Raw genomic sequence first — 22,546 nt, 5'->3', positions numbered from 1 at the left:
TATCAAGTGGATTTATCCATCTTTAAAGGTCTTAATATTACATTCAAATTTGTGTTGTTTAATACAATGTACCCACCTCATTAATTACAACGTAATAAACATGTGAACTGCAGCCTTAACTCTTACTACTGTGTTATTGCATATTACATAGCAATCTCCACTATCTTCAATAACATTTAGTACATCTGATATTTTTAAGTTTCACACTGCCTGTTAAAAGTCATTTGCACATTTTAAATTCTGTCACTGTTCTTATACTTTGGCGTTTAAATGTCCCCTTTGTGGACCTAAAGGTTTTTCCTTCTTCTCTCTCACTCACGTCGATCCTGAAGTCCTCCAGACGTTTGAACTTGCTCAGATATTCCTGCAGCTTGGCGTCGATCTCCAGAGTTTTGGCTTGTTTTGAGTATTTCAGGAAGGCCCAGAACTTTTCCAGCCCGTACAGCTGACCTGAAACAGGAAAATAATGAAATGGTTAAAGACGACAGCACAGCAGGTTTTTGACTTTAAGGCACTGTGAAAAACATTTCAGACAAATAATTTTAAATGGGTTGTAGTGGTCCACAGTTAATCCTCACTTATTTAATGTATTCTGAGACTCATATACTAATCCTGAAATGTGCCAATTACCACAAAAATGTATAATATTGTCTCCTACCAAGTCAATCTTCAACAAATCTAATTTATATTCTCCGACTCAGAACATTTTTGGACTGATATCGGCTTCCAAATACTGGTTTAGCCGAAATCCTGGTTGGACATTGAAATTGATGTAATAATATTTACTGGTCGTAGTCGGCCCGGGAAGTCCCATAATGATTTGAACTGTTATTTATACAAATCTGTTCAATAGTTACTCGCGAGATAAATAACAGCCCCATAACACATTTGCAACGGTTTTGTCTCATTTTATTTATGGGAATAAATGCTGTTGTCAGTCTCTGCACTGACATCAATTGATGTATTGAAATTTGTATCGGAACAGTTTATAAATCAGATACTACAGATTCAACAGTAAAGGTGACTCACCAGCTTCATAATCTTTCATGGTCTCCTCCTGGAAGTCCTTGAAAATGTCCGGTCTGAACTTCTTCTCCAGACCGTAGCTGTAGTACCTGAAGAGGCATTCAAGTCCATATCTGAAAGGGGACAAAACAAAATATAGTTTGAGTTTCCGGTGCACATTTTAAACAGGGCCTCTTTGGAAAAATGTTTAAACCCCTGCTGGCTTTTTAAAAAATATTAAAAAAAACAACAACATTCATTTTTAACAATATTAAAAAAAAACAAAAAAAAAAACAAACATTAACTGTGGCAAAAGTAAAATTCTTATTATTGGTTTTGACTGGATTCCCTTTTAATGATTTCCACAGCCATGAGTGAATTTCTCCTCTGTGAGATCAATACAATTCTCCCTCATTTCATAAACTTAAAGAAAACTGGAAATCCCACACCATTATTACGCATTTAAAAATTTCCTTTTAAACATGCTCATGTGGGTTGTACCTGTATCCCTCTTTGCCGTCCTCCACCACCAGTTGTCTAAACTCCTCGTACATCTTTCTGTTGAAGTGATCTCTCAAGAAAAACGACCAGAAACGAAAGAGCGTGTTCATCTCCTGCGATTGGCCGATCCCCAGCCTCTTCCGCTCTGTGATTTGTTCAGAAAAACATCATTAATAAATACAATCTTGAACTATGCAGAGTGCATTTTATTATTAGTCCAGGGTCCCCGTCTCCGCTGAGGCAGTGCCGGTGATACTTGTGGTTGACCAGTTTAGTCCCAATTTAGTCCCAGTTCAGTCCCAGTTCAGTCCCAGTTCAGTCCCAGTTCAGTCCCAGTTCAGTCCCAGTTCAGTCCCAGTTCAGTCCCAGTTTAGTTACCGTTGAGGCAGCGTCGGCGGTACTTGTGGTAGACGTGTTGGGTGAATCCGTTCTCCTTGAGCAGTTCGTGGGAGGGATGCTGGAACTTAGGCAGGGACTGAGGGGTGGCTCCGATGGTGCCCAGGACGGGGGTGGCCTCGGAGGGGCTAGCGTTGGAGCTTACGGAGGCAGTCCTGGAGCGGTGCTCCCGGGAGTCCATGACCCAACCCACGTGGCACTCCAGAGGCGGGTTAGAGCTATGCCGGGTCTTCCTCTTCCTCGGTGTCTGAGGCAAAGATACAAAGGTGAGTGCAGTGGTCCCTCGCTATAACATTAAATGCTAATGCCTGTCTGAGAAAAGTGTACAAAGTGTTGAGCTCAATGAATCCTTGCATTGTCATCTTGGAATCTGCCCGTGCCATCAGGTAAGAAAAAATCCATTGATGGAATAACCTGGTCATTCAGTATATTCAGGTGTCAGCTGACCTCATTCTTTGAGCACAGACTGTTGTTGAACCTAGACCTGACCAACTGCAGCAAACCCGTACCTATGCGCTTAGTTAAATCCAGGTGGCGACTTTCTTTTGGCCAGGCAGTATATATAATTGTAAAAAATAAAGCTGACTTCTTCGCAGATTTTGCCTATTGCATGTTATTTTTAGAACGTAACCCCAGCGATAAATGAGGGACCACTGTATAAAAACTACAAAGAGACATTGTACTTGTGTCTGCTCTATAGTTATAATCCTTGACAACTCATTACATTATAATTTGCATATAACACGTTATCCTCCATATGTTACTGTGTTTTGCTGAGATCAGATAAGAGAAACATGAAAATCAGAAGAGACATGAAAATCTGCAGAACAGTTACAACTGAAATACAGTGACCCACAAATGTTGGACCTTATTTGTTTGGGATTGGCTCCACAAAGTTGTCATATTAATCTTATGGCTTAAAGTGCTTTCAACTGACAACAATCACGTCTTTGGGGTTGTATAATTCCACCACTTTTTGACAATGCATTGAACTTTGCACCAACTTTGTTTAAACTATGGGGATCGTAAAATGGAGTACCTTGGCGTCTACGGGCCGGCTCTCCTTGACGACGGGGTAGAAACGCGGCGTCATGGTGGGGTCTTTCCTGTGCGGCGTGCGGGGCGTGCGCGGTGTCCTGTTGCTACGGTAACCGGGCGACTCGGGGACGGTGGTGGGGAGAGAGCGTGCGATCGAGGAGGGGTCAGGAGCACCGAAGAGCTTGTTCGCCAGAGCGTCTGTGGGAACTGGAGAGAGACGGGGAGAGAGACAGGAGGGGAGAGGGGTGAGGGGGAAAGAGAGGGAGAGTCAGTACAAGAAAAAAGCCTTGTTTCATCTCTATATACAGAATCAAAAATGTTTAACTTCATTTAAAGGAACACATTTTCTGGTGGGTTCAGTCACTTGTCTCCATGCAGAAGATATGCTTTGCCTGGAGTGTTGATTATAATGTTAAATGTTTCATAATATGGAGTATCTGCCAGACTATGGAACAACTGAATAACTTTAAAAACATTCTCATTCAGTATTCTGTGAAGGAGAGGGTCACCTCTCTACAGATCTGACCTGTAACTTGACCTGTTGGCATCACCTCCTCCATGGAGACAAGTGACTGACCTCACCAAAAAAGTTACATAGTGCACCTTTCAATTTAATAAAAAAATAAACCCAATCACTGTCTAAATCATAACTAAGATAATGGCAAATTTATCATAAATCTCCAAAAGATAAAAGTAACTACAAAAACATGCCCAAATGTGTCTAAAATTTGAATGTCAGCACTGAGGAGAAAAAACACCAGTGATCAACAGAAATTACAATAGTGTTTTGGCAGCCCTTTGTAATTATAAGCACTAATGCAGTTTGTGAATGTGAATCTACAGTGAATTAGTTAAGAAAAACTGTATAATTGTCCTTACTCTGCTGAGGTTTGGGGGGTCCAGGGGGCACTTCCTGGTTGGGGTCGACGGGAGGTTCAGGGGTCAAACAGTCGAACTGCTCTCGGCTGATCAAGTGCACCTTCTTGAAGTTCTCCACCTCTTGCTGCAAAAAAACACAGCAAAATATCTTTAAATTAGAACATAATATAACAAGGATAAAACACATGTAACTTTATAACTATAACTCATGGATTATGACCAAATAATCTGTTACATTTCGTCACAACTGAGCCAGTAACAGGAACCCAGCTACCAATCTTCAACAAAGTCAACAACTTTACAAACTGCTGGAAAAAAAAAAAAAAATCACGCTTCACTAATTTTATAATAGAATAAAAACAAAGGAAATATTTGATTAATACACCAGAGGTCCAAGATTGTTTTAAATGGATTTATGTAGTTATTTTTGTTTTGTTTGTATATTTCTGTATTTTAAACAGGGCACCCATTAAAAATAGTGCTCTCATTGAGCTCTCCCTGTATAAATAAAGATAAATGAAAAAATGAATCAAATCAAAATGACAATTTAAAATGGACACAATTAGTAAAAGCTAATATTTGAAGTACCAGAATTTCCTTCACAAACAAAACCACCTGTCTTATTCTACATAAAAACTACTAACCCTGTAGTTTAGATCTGTACAAACATGTTCTGTAGTGTGATTCTTGTGTTGAGTCTTTTTGTCAATTCTTCTAGATGTGTTTAAAATATAAACTCTGAACTCAGAATCATATTTATTAAAACATAAATTGCAACTCTAACCTCAATCACAATACAATGAAAATCTGTGTTTTTCCCAAAATTGTACAGTTGTACAATTCAAAATAAAAATTACAACTAAATAAAGTACACATTAGGGCTGTCAAAAGTATTAAAAAAAAAAAATCAAATACTACTCAATACTGAAACTAGTATCAAAACTAGATACTCATTTGAGCAGGTCTCAATACTAAAAAAAAAGTCACAGGACAGAAATGTACTTTTAATACCTTTATCATGATCTTGAGCTGTATCAGAGCAAGTATAACACACATAGTACACGCCCATGGACCACGATGGAACCTACCTGTACGACTGAGGGATTACACAGATATAAGGCCACATGGTAATATAAAAGAAAGTAATAGGATTTAATGTTGAAAATCACATTCTACTGCCTAAATAAAGAGTATAGAGTAAAATATTTATTATCATCATGGTACCAGAATCAGTATCAAGTCTATTCCTTAGACAACACCGCAAAAGTCCATAAAATGAAACCAATTTTGAATCAATACGTTTTGCAAATTGTTCTGTAAAAAATCTCTTCATTTTAAATTTTAAATGTTTTAATATCTCTTCGATATAAATTTGAAGTAAAAATATTTTCAATTCACTCCCAACAAACCTCTTGAGAAGTCTTGAAATGGAAATACAGCAACAAAACATAGCGGCGAGAAATGTCTTTTTAAATCTCATCTTCCTCACTGCTCTTCTCTCTCCTCTGCCTCGGCCAAAATCCAAAACGAAACTAACTATTTCCAAAACAAAACCTGAATTTTCTAGTCCCAAATGCCCTTTGGTACCTGTCTGTCAAAAATGAGATTAAAAATATGTAAAAATAGTCTAATTGTGTCCAAACTTCACTCACGGATTTGCAACAACAGCTGTGAGAGTTCATCTTGAAAGCCCAGAGGAGGAGAGGAGCAGTTAAAATGAGTCCTTTACATAAATACTGGTGTTTTTTTTCTTTTCTGTTTTGTTTATTGAAAAGGTAGTTTGGACGTTTGCCGGTGAACGCGTGAAGAGTCCACAAAAAGCAAAACAATGAAACAATGAACCAAAAATGACAGACAAAAGCCACTTCTCTCTCCTCCACATGAGAGTTCTGTGCCGTTCTGAGCCACACCGCTCCAGAAACAGGACGATAATGTCATGTCACCACCTGCTCGTCTCCATGGAGATGTTATTGTTTCGCCAGGAATGTTCCACAGATAAGCATTAAACTTATCTCTCTCTATCTCCTATTAAAAAGAGGTTACAGTTGTTTAAAGTTAAAAAGGTTATAAACATGGATCTATGATTATAAATGACAGCAAGTGTACAAGGGAGGCTGAAGTAAGAAGCTAAGCTAGGCTAAAATGACGTTAGCAACGACTGGCAGTTAGTGAGATATACACACTCTAATCCCATTTTATTTTTTTTATTTCAGGCAAAACAAGAACATCTCCATGGAGACAAGCAGGTGATGGATCTTCAATAGATACCTGCTCAAATGGTCTAATTTCAATACTTATTTTAGAGTCGATTAGTATCTGATTTTCAATCGTTTTCACAACCCGATTATGAAGTAAAAAATAGAATACAACATCACGGTGAATAAGTGGTTTTACCTTGATGGTTGCGTACTCGGGCTCATAGGTGTCCTCCCATAGATCCTGCTCATAGTAGAACAGTCCGTCATTAATGACTTTGGCGAGTTCACTGGTCAGTTTGGCGCGTGAGGTGTGGTTGCCAGTTCGATCTCCGCCCGGGTGCTTGCGTAGATAGGGCGGAGTCTGCGTGACAATCAGGATCTTGTTTAAGTCCTGGTCGTCTATCTCTCCATCGGTTTCTTCGTCTGACCAGTCGGTGAAGGTGTTTCGGCGTCCGTCCATCTGAGCCATCTCCTCGTCAAACATGAAGTCCAACTCCTCTGGCTCGTCCTGCTCCCCTCCGTCCTGAGAAAGACACACAGAAGAGTTAAGTTCATCTACACTACCAGTCAAAAGTTTGAACACACCTTTTCAGTGTGTTTTTTCTTTAAGTTTATCAATTGCTACATTTTATTTACACACAGAAGACACCAAATATAGCAAGATGACAGCAAGAAGGTTTATAAAATATCGTAATCTGATTTTTTTTTTTATCTTGGTTTTGTTTAGAAATATATAGGTTTTGCTAAACATCCGATACATTGTCAGTTTGCATTATGAAAAGTCTCTTGGCTACCTGCTTGTAAATTAGGGTTTTAAGATTAATCAAATGGAGAGTTGAAAGAACACAAGTAGCCAATTGCAAAGGCTTCAATTTTTTAAGTACCATAATCTCCTCCACAAACAACAAAACCTCCTGTCTTATTCTGCATAAAAGCTGCTAACCCTATAGTTTAGATCTGCACAAATATGTTCTGTAATGTGATTTTTGTGTGAGTTTGTCAGTTCACATTTGTCCGTCTTTTAGTCAATTCTCCTGGACACGTTTTAAAATGTGAACTTTGAAAAGAATCCTATGATTAAAAGCAAATTGCAAATTTAATAAAAGTACTTTCGGGCAATAGAAGCATCCAGTGTTTGCTTAGAGCTATAGTTAATAGTTTTTTCAGTGCAAAATAACTGGGGCCTGTTCACAAATTAACTGTTTGACTAATATTTGCATTCATGAGATATGTAGTCCTCTAATTTTGCTGAGATCAGAGATATAAAATCATCTTCACTGTTTTTCAGAGAAGAGACATGATGAGCTCATCACTTCAACAGCAAAAACTAAAATTACAAAAAAAGCAAACACCAAATCTGCCCAAATGACAACGCTCAGATATGAACCCATTTATCTGCAAAGTGAAGCAGTGGCTGAAATTAAACCAGGGCTAAACACTAAAGTCATTTTAATGTGTGTCATTGTAAATATATTGAACTGTGTTTCAAGTAGGGATAGGATGATATATGATAATATCGTTAATCGCGATAAAAAGGTCCGCAATTAATCGTTCGTGCTTCGTGCACTATGTGCACAGAAGCAATGATAACGATTATACACCGTATATTTTACCTACAATTAAGTCAATAGCAGAATAAACCACGCTTACCGATCGAGAACAGCATCCAATCAATCAAAAAATAAGGTCCTTTACTCCTGAGTCCACTGTGGGATCTTTACTCTTTGCCATGAACCGCTCCGGGTCAGAGATGCCTCTAGTTTAACTTGTACAAACATCCACAGTGTCCTAGATCACGTATCCCCTTTGTTTTGTCCGTCATGTTTAAAACGCAAAACAACAGTGCGTAAAATGTGCCATTATGCTTCCGGCGCAACAAGGACCGGTCCATTTCACCAGCATGGCATTGAGGAGAACACATTGAGGAGAACACATTTTCTTCCGGGTACGTCTGTGTCGTCCCATCCCTAGTTTCAAGTTGTCACTAGGGATGGGTATCACAACCCGGTTTTTAACATCCCATACACGCAATGTGTCGGCCCTGCTTTGATTATACGTGAAAATGATCCAATATCACACTTGAGTAGAGTTTAAAGCAGGGCTGACAGGTTGCATGCACAGAACGTTTTTGAGAGGAAGTTATGCAGACAGTGTGGAGCAAGGTGCGCTGTGTCATGTAGCCTGCCACATATCACATCATTTCATTTGGCTCCTCTGATTACACAAGGAATAAACTCCAAATTTAACCTTGTTAGTACTAGTTAGTCATATAAAGATAGTCTTATTTTAATTAGAAATATGAAAATAAATTATGCCCAAATGTTTGAGAGTGGAGAAATTAATAATTTTAAATTATAATTTTGTTTTTGCTGTAAAAGCACCAATAAGAGAACCATTAAAAGACTGGCCCGATAAGCAGTATCGATAAGAGTAGTATTATCTAGAAATACTTAATACCTTTGTCTATTTTATAGTCCCATGGCCAAATGGCCTATGGAGATGGCACTGGTTTCCATTTTTTTTTTTAAATGTAACAATTCTGTCTGCTCTGTCTCCCTTAAATAAACTAAATCATAACAGAGGGCGCAGTGTCTTACCTTGGTGGAGGGTGCAGTGGGCAAGGGGGAGGATCCAGTAGGGGGCACTGGAGAGCGCATCTCCTCTTTGTCCTTCTGCTGAAACGAATGGGTCTGAATCAGCCACCGAAGGAAATGAGAAATGAAAAGAAATCAAATTAAAATATATATAAAAAAATGTGAAAATAATGTTAAATAAATGAACATGACCAATTTAAATAAAGTGGGGAGATGGGAATGGTGATGATAGAAATGGTTTGTAAAATGTGATTTGGTTAAAATTCCTGTACCTGACATGCAGTTGAGATAAATGTCTTGCCCCAGTACAAATATATTGTATAAGCAGGTCTTGGGGTGAAAATATGTCCACTGTGTGCTGTCAATATTAACTGTTACTAGAACTAAGAAGCTATGGACTTGCTGATGGAAGGTTGGGACTGTGATCTCAAACTGATAGCAATAAATAGTGTTGATACCAACGTTTTATATATTGTGGGCCTTTGAATTTTAATTAAATGTAATCATATTGTGAACCCTTGTTAAACGTTTTATACTGGATAATTAAAGGTGCACTATGTAACTTTTCTAGTTGAGTGTCTGCCATCTGCTGTGTTTTATTGTTTTGCCTGAAAAGTTTCACAATTTCAAATGTCAATTTCCATGGAGACAAGCAGGTGACATGATCAGGCCAAGTTACAGGTCAGATCTGTGGTGAGGCGAGCCCACTCACAGTAAGAATGCTTGATCCAAAATATACACTTCTTCAATACTTTGCGAAGATGTGAGTCTGGTCACCGGTAAATCTCCCAGTTGTCAAATAGGTGTGATTGACAGATGAATTAGCCAATCGGGTCCATTTGTATTGGAAAAAATAAAAGGAAAAAATATCACAAGGAGCTGAACATCATTACGGATTTCTACAGAATCAATGGGGCGACAGTGGCTCAGTGGTTAGAGTGTTGGTCCCCCAACCCGAAGGTTGGAGGATCGAGTCCCGCTCGGACCAAGTTCTGTCACAAATTTGATTTTATTTACAAATCATAGGTGACCATAGGAGCTCTTTCGTTTCACATGTGTCACTGAAAAAAACTGATCTGACCACGGGGAAACCGATTGATATCAATCTTTATGAAAAAAAAATAGAAATGTGTCATTCTGGACGGCAATAAGAATGCATGATTGACTATTAAAATTCAAGATGGATAATTAATGCCGTGTGGAGCATTCCAGGCAAAACAACAAGTCCACTGAGACAAGTAGGTGAAAAAGTTACATAGCACACCTTTAATATATTAAAAGATGTTTGAGGAAGACTAAACACCTCTGATTCACAGCAAAGTTTAGTCAAAGAAGAGACATGAAGAGCTCATCACTTCTACAGCAGGTTACCAGAGCCCCAAAATATATTGTCCTAGCTTCCATATAATGAGCAATAAATCGATATAGTAATTATCGTGACAGGCCTAAATAAAAGCGTTTGTGTTTGTAAAAGGAGGCAATATAAGAAGGCGGCAATATATTACCACTAGACATCATTAACATAAAATTTGTTATACAGTGATAGAAGAGTTGTGATGGTAGTTTAGTAGTAGTAGTAAAAATAACGGGTGGTAGTGGTAGTACTGGTAGTATCAGAACTAACCTTGGGCCTTGCTGGAGAGGGCCGGGGTCTCTTTTTGACCTCGATCCAGGATTCGGAGTCCAGATCTGGGAGACTGGCCGACAGTCCCTTGGGCATGGTCTTCAGGTTGGAAAGGTCCTGGTCCGGTTTGGTCTGCTGCACTGGCGTTGAAGCTCGTGGGGAACCTGAAAAAGAACGCAAAAACAAATTAGAAAAACCTTTTGTTGACTTCATATTCATTTATTTTATATTTAGCAGTAGGGTTGCCATAGAGAGATTACTGCTTTGCATGGAATGTTCCAGTGTATGTCATAATTTATTTATATATGGGAAAATAAACACTTTGCTGAGATCAGAGGTGTTTAGTCTTCTTCAAAGTTTAGTCAGAGAAGAGACATGAAGAGCTCATCACTTTTACAGCAGATTAAACAGGCTGCCTGAAATGTTACTCACTTGTGGCACTACACCATCTCCATGGAAACAACAAGTTTTGTTGCCTGACTGGAATGTTTTAGTGTTTACCTCTGTGGTCATCAAGTGCAGTGTCAGGTGCAGTGTTTTACCTCTGTGGTCGTCAGGTGCAGTGTTTTACCTCTGTGGTCGTCAGGTGCAGTGTTTTACCTCTGTGGTCGTCAGGTGCAGTGTTTTACCTCTGTGGTCGTCAGGTGCAGTGTTTTACCTCTGTGGTCGTCAGGTGCAGTGTTTAACGTGTTTCTTTGTCAGGTGTATTCTTACCTGTCTGGTCGTCAGGTGCGGTGCGGGGGATGAACTCGGGGCAGTTGATGAGTTGAGAGAAGTCGGTGGTGTGGGCGTGGTTGGGCAGGTTCAGGCCCGGTAAAGGCCACTTCTCCGGCTCCTCTTTCCTCCGAATCTTCATGTCGATGATCTCCACCTCCTGACTGTCCTTCAACGCCTGGAGCAAAACAATGCAAAGTTATAAATAAGTGAGTCTGCTCCAACTATGAAATTATTAGGGATGGGCCGATATGGATTTTTTTGTTTTTTGAGCATATACCGATATCCAATATTTGACCGGATGTTGTGGCCGAATTAAATGTTAACTGTACTCTTACTTCAGTAAATGTTTTGTTACTTTGCTGAACAGTAAATACCTCCAGAATGAGGCTGACGTCAGTGGTCAGTGCCTGCACTCGGTGGAAGCTCGCGATGAGGCCGATGGGCAGAAAACCCTCCTGGTCCATCTTCCGCCGCAGAAAGAAGTCCCTCTCCAGGTTATCCAGACTGAAGTAGTACTCGCTGCAAAAAGATGCAAAATTGACTTTAACCACGACTATATTTTTGCCAAGTTAACATGGGCAATTAATCCATTACATGATATGTGACTGAACGGTTTACTGCTCCAGCTTGGATCATGGTCTATCATGATGATTTATATAGTGACTTTCATTCAATAAATATCTGATCAAACTCTCACATTGCTGAGATCAGAGGTGTTTAGTCTTCCTCAATTTTAATCAGAGAAGAGACATGAAGAGCTCATCACTTCTACAGCAGGTTACTTGTGCTTGTGTCTGCTATATAGTTACAATCTATGCCACCTGTGGATCATTATGTTTTGCAGCTTGGAAATTTTAAATCTCAGTATTGCTGTTAAAATGATTAAATATGAGAAACAAGTCCACTGGCTTCCGTGTTAGAAAACTGCAGTGCCCAATGGGAGATGACATCGTCATAAACATGTCCATACTGGTCAAAGTGTGGCCGTGGTAAATGTAAGAATATTCATTGTTATGCTAAAGTGGTTCCTTAGTCATTAGCATACACGATGAAATTTACTTTTTTACTTTACTAAAGTTACTTCTCTAAATTATATTGGAATTATGCCCAGCTACAGTGATCTTAGTAGGAACAGCCCCTCAAATAAGCATTTCTGTGAAAAGGTAGGAAATTATACAATGAAATAATGGATAATTTGATATGAATGATATACTTTCTACATTTTAGATACTAACAGAAACCATCAAATATAGGAAGCAAGATGTATGGAATTATGTAGCAAATAAAAAAAAGTTAAATAATTCAACTAATTTTTTTTTTTATATTTTTATTAAAATCCTTAAAGTAGCCACCCTTTTCTTTGCTTGACAGATCTGCAAACCTTTGGCCTTCTCTCAATGAGCTTCATGATGAAGTCTCCTGAAATGGTTTTCACTTCACAGTGGTGCCATGTCTGGGTCAAGAAAGGTCAAAAGTGCAAAGCATTGATCAAAGCAAAGGGTGGCTTATTTAACATGTTTGGAGTTATTTTGAGCGTATTTTTTGATGGCTTCCTTCCACACGTGTTCATTCATAGTTTTGATGCCTTCAGTGAAAAGCTACAATGTAAATAGTCATGAAAATAAAAAAATAACCAAAAATGAAAAACTATATACACTACAAGTTTGGAAACACCAAGTGTGGCCTCACATCTGCCTCTTGATGTAGTCCTTGAGCAGGTCCTGGTCCACTGAGTACAGGTCGTTGCTGCTCATGTTGTCGTAGTAATAAGTCACAGAGTTTCCAAACTTCTGTCCGTATGCGGCATCTTTCACGTCGTAGGATTTGTATCCGAAACGGTACTCATAATGGCCTGGAAAAAAGGAACAAGGCATTTTAGAAGATGCTTTACTGATGACTAACTGAAAAACTGTTTACAGTCACAAGCTACCTTACGTTAGTAATGTTATTCGAGAGGAACAGCACAAATCAGCTCACCTGTTGTAGTTCCAACTAAGTTCTGTATTATCAGATTGTGTTGAAAGAAAGCTAAAATTAAAGTCCAACTTAAGTAACAGAGCTATTTATATTAAAGGATATATCACAAGTTGTAAAGTGCAATAAGCATTTTGTCCAAGTAGTAAGTAACGGGCTTCAACTCCCTGTTTATAGGACACACTTTTCAAATGTGACCACTGAAGTAAATCCCACAATGTTTGAAGCAGCAGTGTAAATGTTCATGGAGATACATTAGCAAAAACAACAAAAAAAAAGTCACAAAACAACCCAATAAACTGCTGGGTCACTCTGTCGTTGTATTTAGCATCTTAAAATCTCCATTGGTCTAACATTAGGCTAATCTGCGTTTGACGACAATCCTGAACTCTATACGGAACACCGTCCCTTGTCCCCATCTGAGAGTATGAGATCATCACAATCTACATTCTGAAAACTGCACCAACAGTTCAAAGCCATGTGATCATGTGACCTTAGTGTGTGACCTCACCTCTGCCCGCACCCCTGCCTCGGCCCCGCCCCCTGCCACGTCCCCGGCCCCGCCCCCTGAAGCCGCCTCTGAAGGGCGCCCCCTCACTCTTCACACTGGACACTTCATCGTGGTCGTCCCTCCACTCACGCTCGTACTTCTGAGAGTGCCAGTCTACAAGAAAAGATCATTTACAAGGTTAGAAAATGGGGCTGCAACTTAGTCGATCAGTCAGTAATTACTTCTAACGTATATGTGGCTTATTTTTTTGTGAAAGTGGGAAGATTTTAAACAAAAAAGTGGTTGTTACTTTTAAAGATGCACCAAGTAGATTTTTTGGAGGAGAGAAGAGAATTTTTTTGCAACTGCAATTGAACGAGACTCAATTGTACAATATAAAAATCAAAAACATTCCCAATTTTTCTACTCTTAATCTTAACAAGTACCTTTTGTAGAAAACAGACTGGAGTGGTGCTTCCCTTTCGACCAGTCCTATATTCACATGTCTCTGGTATTCATGTCTTTTTTAAACTAAATTTACTTCCTCTTAAAATGTGACAAAAGTCTGTGTAAAGGCAGAAGTGCATGAACTGCTTGACACGCCCATTTCCTGTTGTTGCAACACTGGCCAATAATATAACTTAACCTTTTACTATTGATACTTTGCAGTGACATCACAATAGGGGGTTCTAAGTGTATATCTATGGTGTAATATTCAGCAGTTAGCATGGTTACACAATACTCCCATTAGAAAACACAGTTAGCTTCACCCCCAGGGGGATGTTGATTACATCAGTTGCAAAAGTATCAATATTCTTTTTTACAGTGGGCCCCTGCTATCCCTCTCCCCGCTCTCAGTTTAAAGCCGTTTCAGTCCTCACCTCGCAGGTCGTTGCGAGCAGTAGGGGGCACTCTCGGGCTCTCATTGGGGCGACTGTTGTTCCGCGACGCCGATCGCTCTCTGGGACCCTCCGGCTTCACCTCGATCATCAGAGGAACCCACTTCTGCTTGTTACCTAGCAACAAACACAAAAACACAAGACATTTTCAATGCATTTGACAGGTTTCCATATTTTTCTAATTACTCCTTGGTGAGATAGTACCTGTGGTAGATATTTACCATAGCTTTACATCATTTAGTGGCAGTTTGTGCTAATCTTTTATTTGGATAATTCTTTCAAAAAACAGTGAATCTCCCATAGTGGTATATATCACTCATATCTGCTTCATCATAGGTTGATCGAGCCAGCTGCAGTCTCACTATTGTCCAGCAGGTGGTACTACTGATGCAGTAGTTTCACAGTTGTTTGAAAGTAAAATAGGAAATGATGCTGTGTTTGGTTTTTTGGTTTTTTGATGAAAATGTGTGGTGACAGATCAAAGCAAAAAGTAAGCAGGAGCATGTACCACAACATAAGTATATATTCTAATCTTATTTAAAGGGCCTATTTATGTATATGTTATAATGTTTTAACACAAAACCTTTGTTTTTAGGCCAAGTTCTTCTCTGAAACAGAAAACACTCTTTCACTTTGTAATGTCATGTGGTAACAGCTCCATACACCTTCACTGAAAGGTGGCTATTGACAACTCCAACTACATGACATCACAAGGAGGAAGAGAGCATTTTGAGCTTGGGAGGCAGACTAACAATGCAGGATTACTCAAACATGTGTGAATGAAACAAAACACTTCAGGTATGTTTTTGATGAGGTAACAACATAACTATATAATTATATCAGTCAATTTTGTGCAATATAGGACCTTTAAAAATCACAAACTACACTTTGCCATCAACGTGTAATGTATAACTACTCTGGGTTGAGCCTTACAACTTTGATTTCAACTCTGAATTAAATGTGCACTATGTAACGTTTGTGGCAGAGGGACACCTGCTTGTCTCCATGGAGATGTTATTGCTTTAATTGCAATGTTCTATTGTGTGCCCTTTAAATTATCCATCTTGCATCAATTCAAATACAGATGTTTGCACACATTCTTCATGGCATTAATTTAGCCAGGACAGCAGTACTGGGATTCAGAATGTTGTTCATTCAACATCTGATCTGTCTGGTCTGCTCAAGCAGGCGGTGTATTCTTCACAAGAAAAGTTACACAGTGCATCTTTAACAGATGTTTTCAAAAAGTATGCTTTTATCGCTGGATTTCAGATGGCATCACAACTAGGGATGGGACGATATACGATAATATCGTTAATCGCGATAAATAAGGTCCGCAATTAATCGTTCGTGGCATTTTTTAATAATCGCGATCATTGCGCACGATTATAATCGCCTTTACGGCATCACACAGCCTCATGTTTCCAGTTCCAATACAACGTTTATATGTTAGTTCTGGTGTTTGCCCACTCTGACATAGCAATGACACTTGTAGCTTCTGTGCTTATGGCTGTTTGAACTATATTCTGTCAGATATCAACAATAAACAAAGTCTGATCCGTAACTCTCCACAGGAACGTACCAGTGCGCGCCTCACCCGTGCGCACAGATGAGACGCTAATGTGTGCACATCTTAGATTTTTACCTACAATAATGCAAACTGCAGAATAAAACAACACCTTTTAAACAACAGACAAATTAAGTCTAATTCATACAGCTGAACACAAATGTGTCAGAGCGCATGGTCCGAATGCGCACTATGTGCACAGGAGCAAAGCTAACGATTATACACGGTATATTTTACGTACAATTAAGTCAATAGCAGAATAAACCACGCTTACCGATCGAGAACAGCATCCAATCCATCAAAAAATAAGGTCCTTTACTCCTGAGTCCACTGTGGGATCTTTAATCTTTGCCATGAACCGCTCTAGGTCCGAGATGCCTCTAGTTTAACTTGTACAAACATCCACAGTGTCCTCGATCACGTCCTCCCTTTGGTTTGTCTGTTTCGTCGTGTTTAAAACGCAAAACAACAGTGCGTAAAATGTGCCATTATGCACACATTTCTGCATCCACTCGTTTCCCAATTCACCAAAGTGCCTTAATTTAAAAAAAATTAAGTCTTCGTCGACGGGCACTTGCGTCACTTCCGGCGCAACAAGGACCGGTCCATTTCTCCAGCATGGCATTGAGGAGTACACATTTTCTTCCGGGTACGTCTGTTTACGGAAAACCATGGCATGTGATACGTCATCCTGTCCCGCTGCTCATTGGCTGTGTGCGGGCTCAGTAACCCACAACCCCCACCTTATTGGCCAACATTGGTGTCAATCACAAGCTAATACGTGTGTTTAGCACTGGGGAACGAAGTTGGCGCTGTCAGAAGTTTATTATGCCTGAAATCGACTAAAGAAAGGCAAAGAAGTGACGGAGCAGATTTCATATTTGGAGTACTTTCCTGCAGCAGATTGGACATAATTTCTTGACTGGAATATATTCTCTGGACCTTTACGGAACAAATGAGACCAACTTTGTGTAAATATGTTGATGTTTGACAGAACCAGAGCGCTCAATGGTAAGTGAAGTCCAGATTCACACTTTGTGACTTTTCTATAAAAACGTCTTTCCTGTCAGCACTGTGGTGATTGCAGGTGAAAATGGTTTGCATATCCAGAAAGACGAGCGCCGCAGCTTTCATTTGATGTGTAGATTGTTTGTGCGGGTGACGCAGAAGTGTATGTACATTGTTGTAAAGTAGGCCCGGGCCGTCGAAACGTTAACAGGTTAATAATTATCGCGATAATATCGTTAATCGCGATTATTTTGGCCACGATAATCGTGAGTCTAAAATTTAATATCGTCCCATCCCTAATCACAACATTCTATCGGCCAATGATTATACAGATGTGGGAAGCTAAAATAAATATAGCTAAAATGCTGATCTTTGTGGTAACGGTTTGTGGTTTCAGACAAATAACAGAAATGATCAGTTTACATGGTATTTCGCCATGAAATATACAAATGTCAATCAACAGGAAAAACTGGCTCTTGCACCCATCTGGCAGTATGACATCTCATTCTTGAATCTGAAAAGCACCAATTGTGTTTTTCATATTAAACCTGGTCCGTACCTTTCTTCTTGGACCCATTCCTCTGGCCGTCCTCGTCAGGATTCTTGTCTTCTCCAGAGTCATCAGATTTGGATTTGAGGTTTTCTTTGCTCTCCTCGATGCTCTCCCGTTTCTCCTTCAGCTCCTTCTTCTGCGACGATCGCTTTGGAGGCTGCACACACAAGGCCAAAAAGATGTTAATAGTATAAAATAATATAATATAAATGTTCAAATTTAAACCTGTCCAGTAGCAAGCAAAATATGAACTGATACATTAATCCAAAAATCTCTAGCATTTCCAAACATGTTTGTAGAGGTCTAAACTACAGAGTTAGCAACTTTTACATGGAATAAAACCTCATGGAGACACAGGGAGGGCATCTGACACACAGGGACATCTCAGAACATGTTTCTAGAGTTCTAAACTACATGGTTAGCAGATTTTACACACAGTAAGACCCCATTTCTCCACAAACCTGATTCTTATTGAGCCTGGAGAAGGGCCTCCTCCTGCTTGTTTCCATGCCAGTGTTTCCCCAACCAGTATATTGGTAGGGCACCCCGTCAACAGCATTAATCACCTATTGTCAAAATACTGTTTTCTACTCTATAAAAATATGGTCCATATTTTCCCCTCATGTTTTGCCTGTCTAATCCAGTCCATCATTCCCCAGCGCTGTATAGTGTCACAGTGGTAGCAACACTAAACAATGTTGCTTCTCCAGCAAGACGACAGACCGATACAGACACTGGCCGAGCGAGGAGTAAGTTAGACTAGTTTGTAGATTACACAAAGTACTATTTGAGCATTTGCATGCATTTCATTAAGTGAGCAAAATGCAAGGCCAACCTACTAGTTTGAATAAGCGCGTTAGCATCATTTGTTTGACAGATACATTGAAGTGTGCCTGGAGCATGGGTTATAAAGCAGTGAAACTTACAGAACACCATAAATAACTGTATTAGGTCATAACCTCAGAACTCATTACGACAAATGATTCAATCCTTAATATGAAATTAAACTATAAGCTCCTTTAATCAAAATGTCCAAACTTCTGAAAGCATGTTCTTAAGGTGTTTCATTGTTATAAACAATTTAAATGCAACAGATAAATGACAATCCATTATAAGCCTGTTTAATATAGAGGTCTATCTTTTTCTCCACTAACGTGCACGAGTGATCGTGCGCATGCACATACAAGGCTAAACCCCCTTTGTCAACCCTGTAAACGTAGGGGAAACACTGCATGGAAAAGCTGTTCCTTTGGCTATAATATTCCACAGTATGGCATAAAACAAATCTATCTAAATGGATAATGTTCTGTAGTATAGTTTTAAGTGTTTGGTTTTTTTCTAATGGGATCATGACTTTCCACCTCCAGAAAGTTGCATACTGTAGCTTTAACTCGACTTGATCTTTTAAAACGTGTGATTAGATGAAGCTAAATCATCTGTAAATGTGACCCTATTCTAATGAAAGTAGAGTTTTTAATACTGAGTGCAAAGCATAGTGGGCATGGTCTCTGTTATGGGACGTCCCAGTGTTATCAGCTCTCACACACTGATAAAGTCCTGCCCAGCACATGACTCAGACAAAACCAAGCACCAACTTTAACTCAAAACAAACCCTATTAAATATATAACTGCAATTTCTATGAAAATTATTGCAATTAGATTTGAGCTCAGATAGTAGGATTCTGTTCATGGTTCACCTTTAGAGAATAATAAAACTGGAACTGCTAAACAAATAATTCTATGTATATCAAAACATCTTAACTACAGGGTTAGCTGCATTTAAACAGAATATAACAGGACATTTTGCAGAAGAAATTTTACTTGTCAATTAGAGCTGTAGGCCTTTTAAATAAACATGATCATTTAAACATGCACCACACATTTGACAAAGAGCCACATAACTGCACACATGACAGACTGGATGCAAGGTTCACAAATGTTGGTATGAGATGAAACTGCTGTATTGAAAAAGTTTCTACTCTCTCAAATTTCTTTTTAGATTTTAAACACAATTATAGAAACAGTTTAGTTACAATATAATTGCAAAAAACAAAATAAAATACCTTAAGTAGTGTGAGGCATCGAAAATACATAGCATCACAACTGACATTTCTGAGTTGTACAAAATATAATATACTAAAAATGTCTTTCAATAACTGCATAAAGTGACATTTGTGCATTTTGTTGAAAATGTAGGTTTTCACTTTTGTCAATAATGTCCACCTGTATTTCAGACATGGACTTTGTTCCATCTTTACTATGTACTGCTAAAAAATTAGATATTTAGAAAAAATAATTGGCCCATTTTGACAATCACATACTGATCACTTATGTAGGTAACTGACGGGAAACCAGAGGCCAACTATTCCCAAAATTAAATTGATGCTCTAACTACCTAAGTTTTGCTCAAACTTCATATCATCAAATGTTAAATGTATTTGTTTGTGTCGTGTGTTCTGGTTTCTGCAGTGTAAGTTTTTTAGTATTTCAGTATTATTTATTATTAGTACAGTTTTGAACATTTCCGCTGCGAATTTGAACTTTGAACTTACAGCTGCTCTCCACGAGTCTCTGACCTGCCTGACAGAGGACAGGCTGGACACTGCCTCCATCTGAACAAAGGAGGAACAGCAGTTTAAACACAACACAATGAGATGGACAGACATAACAGTGGACACAACATAAGATGAGACTAAAGGTGTGAAGGGGTTAATGTTTTGGGAAAATTATATTATGATTTCAGACAAATGTTGCTATAAGATTTAGGTTTTAATAGTTGAATAGAACACTGAAATATGAACTGACAAACTAATACAAGAATTACATTTCAAAACATGTTTTTCAGATCTAAACTACAGGGTTAACATTTTTATAAAGAATAAGACAGGAGTTTTTGTTGTTTATGGAGAAAATTATCGTATTTCAAAAACTGCAGCCTTTGATTTGCGTCCATTCAATTTTATATTCTATATTTCTCTTCATTGGCTATTAACAGTTTAAATTTTTTACATAATATGATTAAATAACAGCAGATTTTAAACATAAAAAATGTGTCATTTATAACCAACCTGAGTTTTACCATGATGGTAAAGCTAGCAATAACTAGACTAGCATGCTAACGCGCACTCCCTGATTCTCAGACAATAAAACCCTTTTTTAATTAGATGCAAACAGCATTAAGCGGCCTTATCTTGATCTAAAGAGCTGCTTATATAATATATCTGCACTGGGGCAAGACACATTTTGCTTAAATACATGCAAAATGGTACAGACCCTTTAAATGGTGAAATTATACTTTTTATTTTATTAATTATTATAAATGAGTAAAAGAGAAGATAATGAATCTGAAAACAAAAATAATGCAGTGCTCTATACTTCAGGCATACCTCCACCTCCCTGATTGCTACGTGACAGTGGCCCCGGTCTATAAATACCTCCAGCTCAGGATCCAGGGGAGCATTTATCTATGGGGATCCCTAAAAGGACATCCCTCCCCAGGCTTGGCCCTCGCCCCCAGCCGCCCCCCTCCACCTGGAGGCTAGGGCTATTCCTGTGCCGATGACGAGACACACATTTCAGGATAAAGTCAGGAGGTGATCAGGGTCAGGTTCAGAGGTGGCTGTGAGTTAACCTTTTAAATAAATGCTACATCTAATCAGAGCAGGGAGTATATTATGACTCAAAAATGACTTTAAAAGAGGGGGTAAAAGCATGGTTTTATAAGTCATGCAGGCATGTTTGAGCAATTTAGTGATCTCTCCCAGACCCTATTCGAACCCTCCTTATAGTTAGAGTATGATCCTGCACAAGGCTCCGCCCACATGCCTACATCACCCATGCTCTGGCATGGCCATTTTTCAGAAATATACAAAAGCATGATATAAACCAATGCACTACAACTTAAGAAATCTGATGCGATGTGCAGCAGTTTCATTTGCAGGATGCAGGATGAATGTTGTGAGCTCTGACGAGTAAGATTACACTGTCAAATATATTACAAGTAAATGTATTGGGTCTGAAAACTACTCAAGTAACATTTGATTAAAAAGTTTCTCTCAAGTGAACGTGCTTAAGGAAACTGTGCAATAGATTTTGGCATAACTCTTCTATGATTATTGAAAGCACTGACACAGTAGCACACTTTCTGAAATAGTTGTGAGCTGAAGGGGACAGGGCTGTGACCTGAAGGGGGTGGGGCTGTAATGTGACACAAATGACATGTAAACGCTGCAGACTAACAGCTGTGTAAACCAGGGTTGCCAGATTTTCAGCGAAACAAGCGACTAAGCAGGTCCCAACAAGTTTCACCAAAATAAGAAAAAGACAAAAAAAGAAGCAACTTATTAAACGCTGTCTGCCACTGCTGAACGTGCTAATAAGATGCGCATATTTTACTTAGATCTTAGAGGAAGATTACGATTTACGATAAAGCTATTGCAATTAAATGGAAACCAAAACTAGAATCACATGTATTTCAGAACGTTTGTAAAAGTCTAAACTACACGTACAGCAATTTTTTTTTTACTGCGATATTTTGTGCAGCGCTATTTTTATTTTAATAGCACACATTACATCAATAAGTGCTTTAGACTTTAACAGCTTGCATCTCGGGCATTACTGTGTCTAATATGATGAAACGGAACTGAAAAAGGTCAGAAATTGCGACATTCACAGCATAAAAAAAACAAAAAAAACAATTCAAGACTCCCAAAATTTTGCAAGCAACATTCCAAAAATAGAAGACAGAAAGCCATTATAAAGAAGCAAACCTGGCAACTCTGTGACAAAGAAAGACGAGGAGTTTAGAGACACCTGAGGAGAGGTGGGCGTGTCCTGCAGTGTGAGAGGTGACCAACAGGTGACAGAGGGTTAAAGATCAGAGGTTGTATTGTTTACAGGTGTCAAAGACGAGAGGGGAGTCTGGTTGCAGGTGATTCGATGGAGGTGCGGTAATGCCTTAAGCCGTCTTTACATTACAAACATGTTGGGGGTTGGTTTCAGTGTTTGTACAAAAATCCCCTACAGAGTTATACAGACATTAGCAGGAGGTCATGAATAAGGACACATACCTTTTGGGGTTAATCAACTTAAGAACTACCTGGT

General features: G+C 38.9%; 1 protein-coding gene across 1 annotated transcript in view; it reads right to left on the bottom strand.

Annotated features, from left to right (window-relative positions):
- Positions 1-22,546, bottom strand: part of larp1 (La ribonucleoprotein 1, translational regulator) — a 51,684-nt gene that overhangs the window by 4,036 nt on the left and 25,102 nt on the right. The window contains exons 4-19 of the mRNA XM_033978192.2: positions 19,996-20,055; positions 17,450-17,600; positions 14,298-14,432; positions 13,438-13,590; positions 12,642-12,804; positions 11,327-11,471; positions 10,950-11,127; positions 10,236-10,399; positions 8,615-8,707; positions 6,214-6,540; positions 3,820-3,943; positions 2,942-3,147; positions 1,885-2,149; positions 1,507-1,651; positions 1,030-1,139; positions 320-450 (exon numbers count right to left, since the gene is read on the bottom strand). Of these exons, the coding sequence (XP_033834083.1) occupies positions 320-450; positions 1,030-1,139; positions 1,507-1,651; positions 1,885-2,149; positions 2,942-3,147; positions 3,820-3,943; positions 6,214-6,540; positions 8,615-8,707; positions 10,236-10,399; positions 10,950-11,127; positions 11,327-11,471; positions 12,642-12,804; positions 13,438-13,590; positions 14,298-14,432; positions 17,450-17,600; positions 19,996-20,055 (2,550 nt within the window). The remainder of the gene's footprint in view (positions 1-319; positions 451-1,029; positions 1,140-1,506; positions 1,652-1,884; positions 2,150-2,941; positions 3,148-3,819; positions 3,944-6,213; positions 6,541-8,614; positions 8,708-10,235; positions 10,400-10,949; positions 11,128-11,326; positions 11,472-12,641; positions 12,805-13,437; positions 13,591-14,297; positions 14,433-17,449; positions 17,601-19,995; positions 20,056-22,546) is intronic.

Source organism: Periophthalmus magnuspinnatus, chromosome 14 (genome assembly GCF_009829125.3).
Source record: "Periophthalmus magnuspinnatus isolate fPerMag1 chromosome 14, fPerMag1.2.pri, whole genome shotgun sequence".
Classification (NCBI taxonomy): domain Eukaryota; kingdom Metazoa; phylum Chordata; class Actinopteri; order Gobiiformes; family Gobiidae; genus Periophthalmus; species Periophthalmus magnuspinnatus.
The sequence above is the reverse complement of the archived record's forward strand: the minus strand, read 5'-3'. Positions and strand labels throughout refer to the sequence as shown.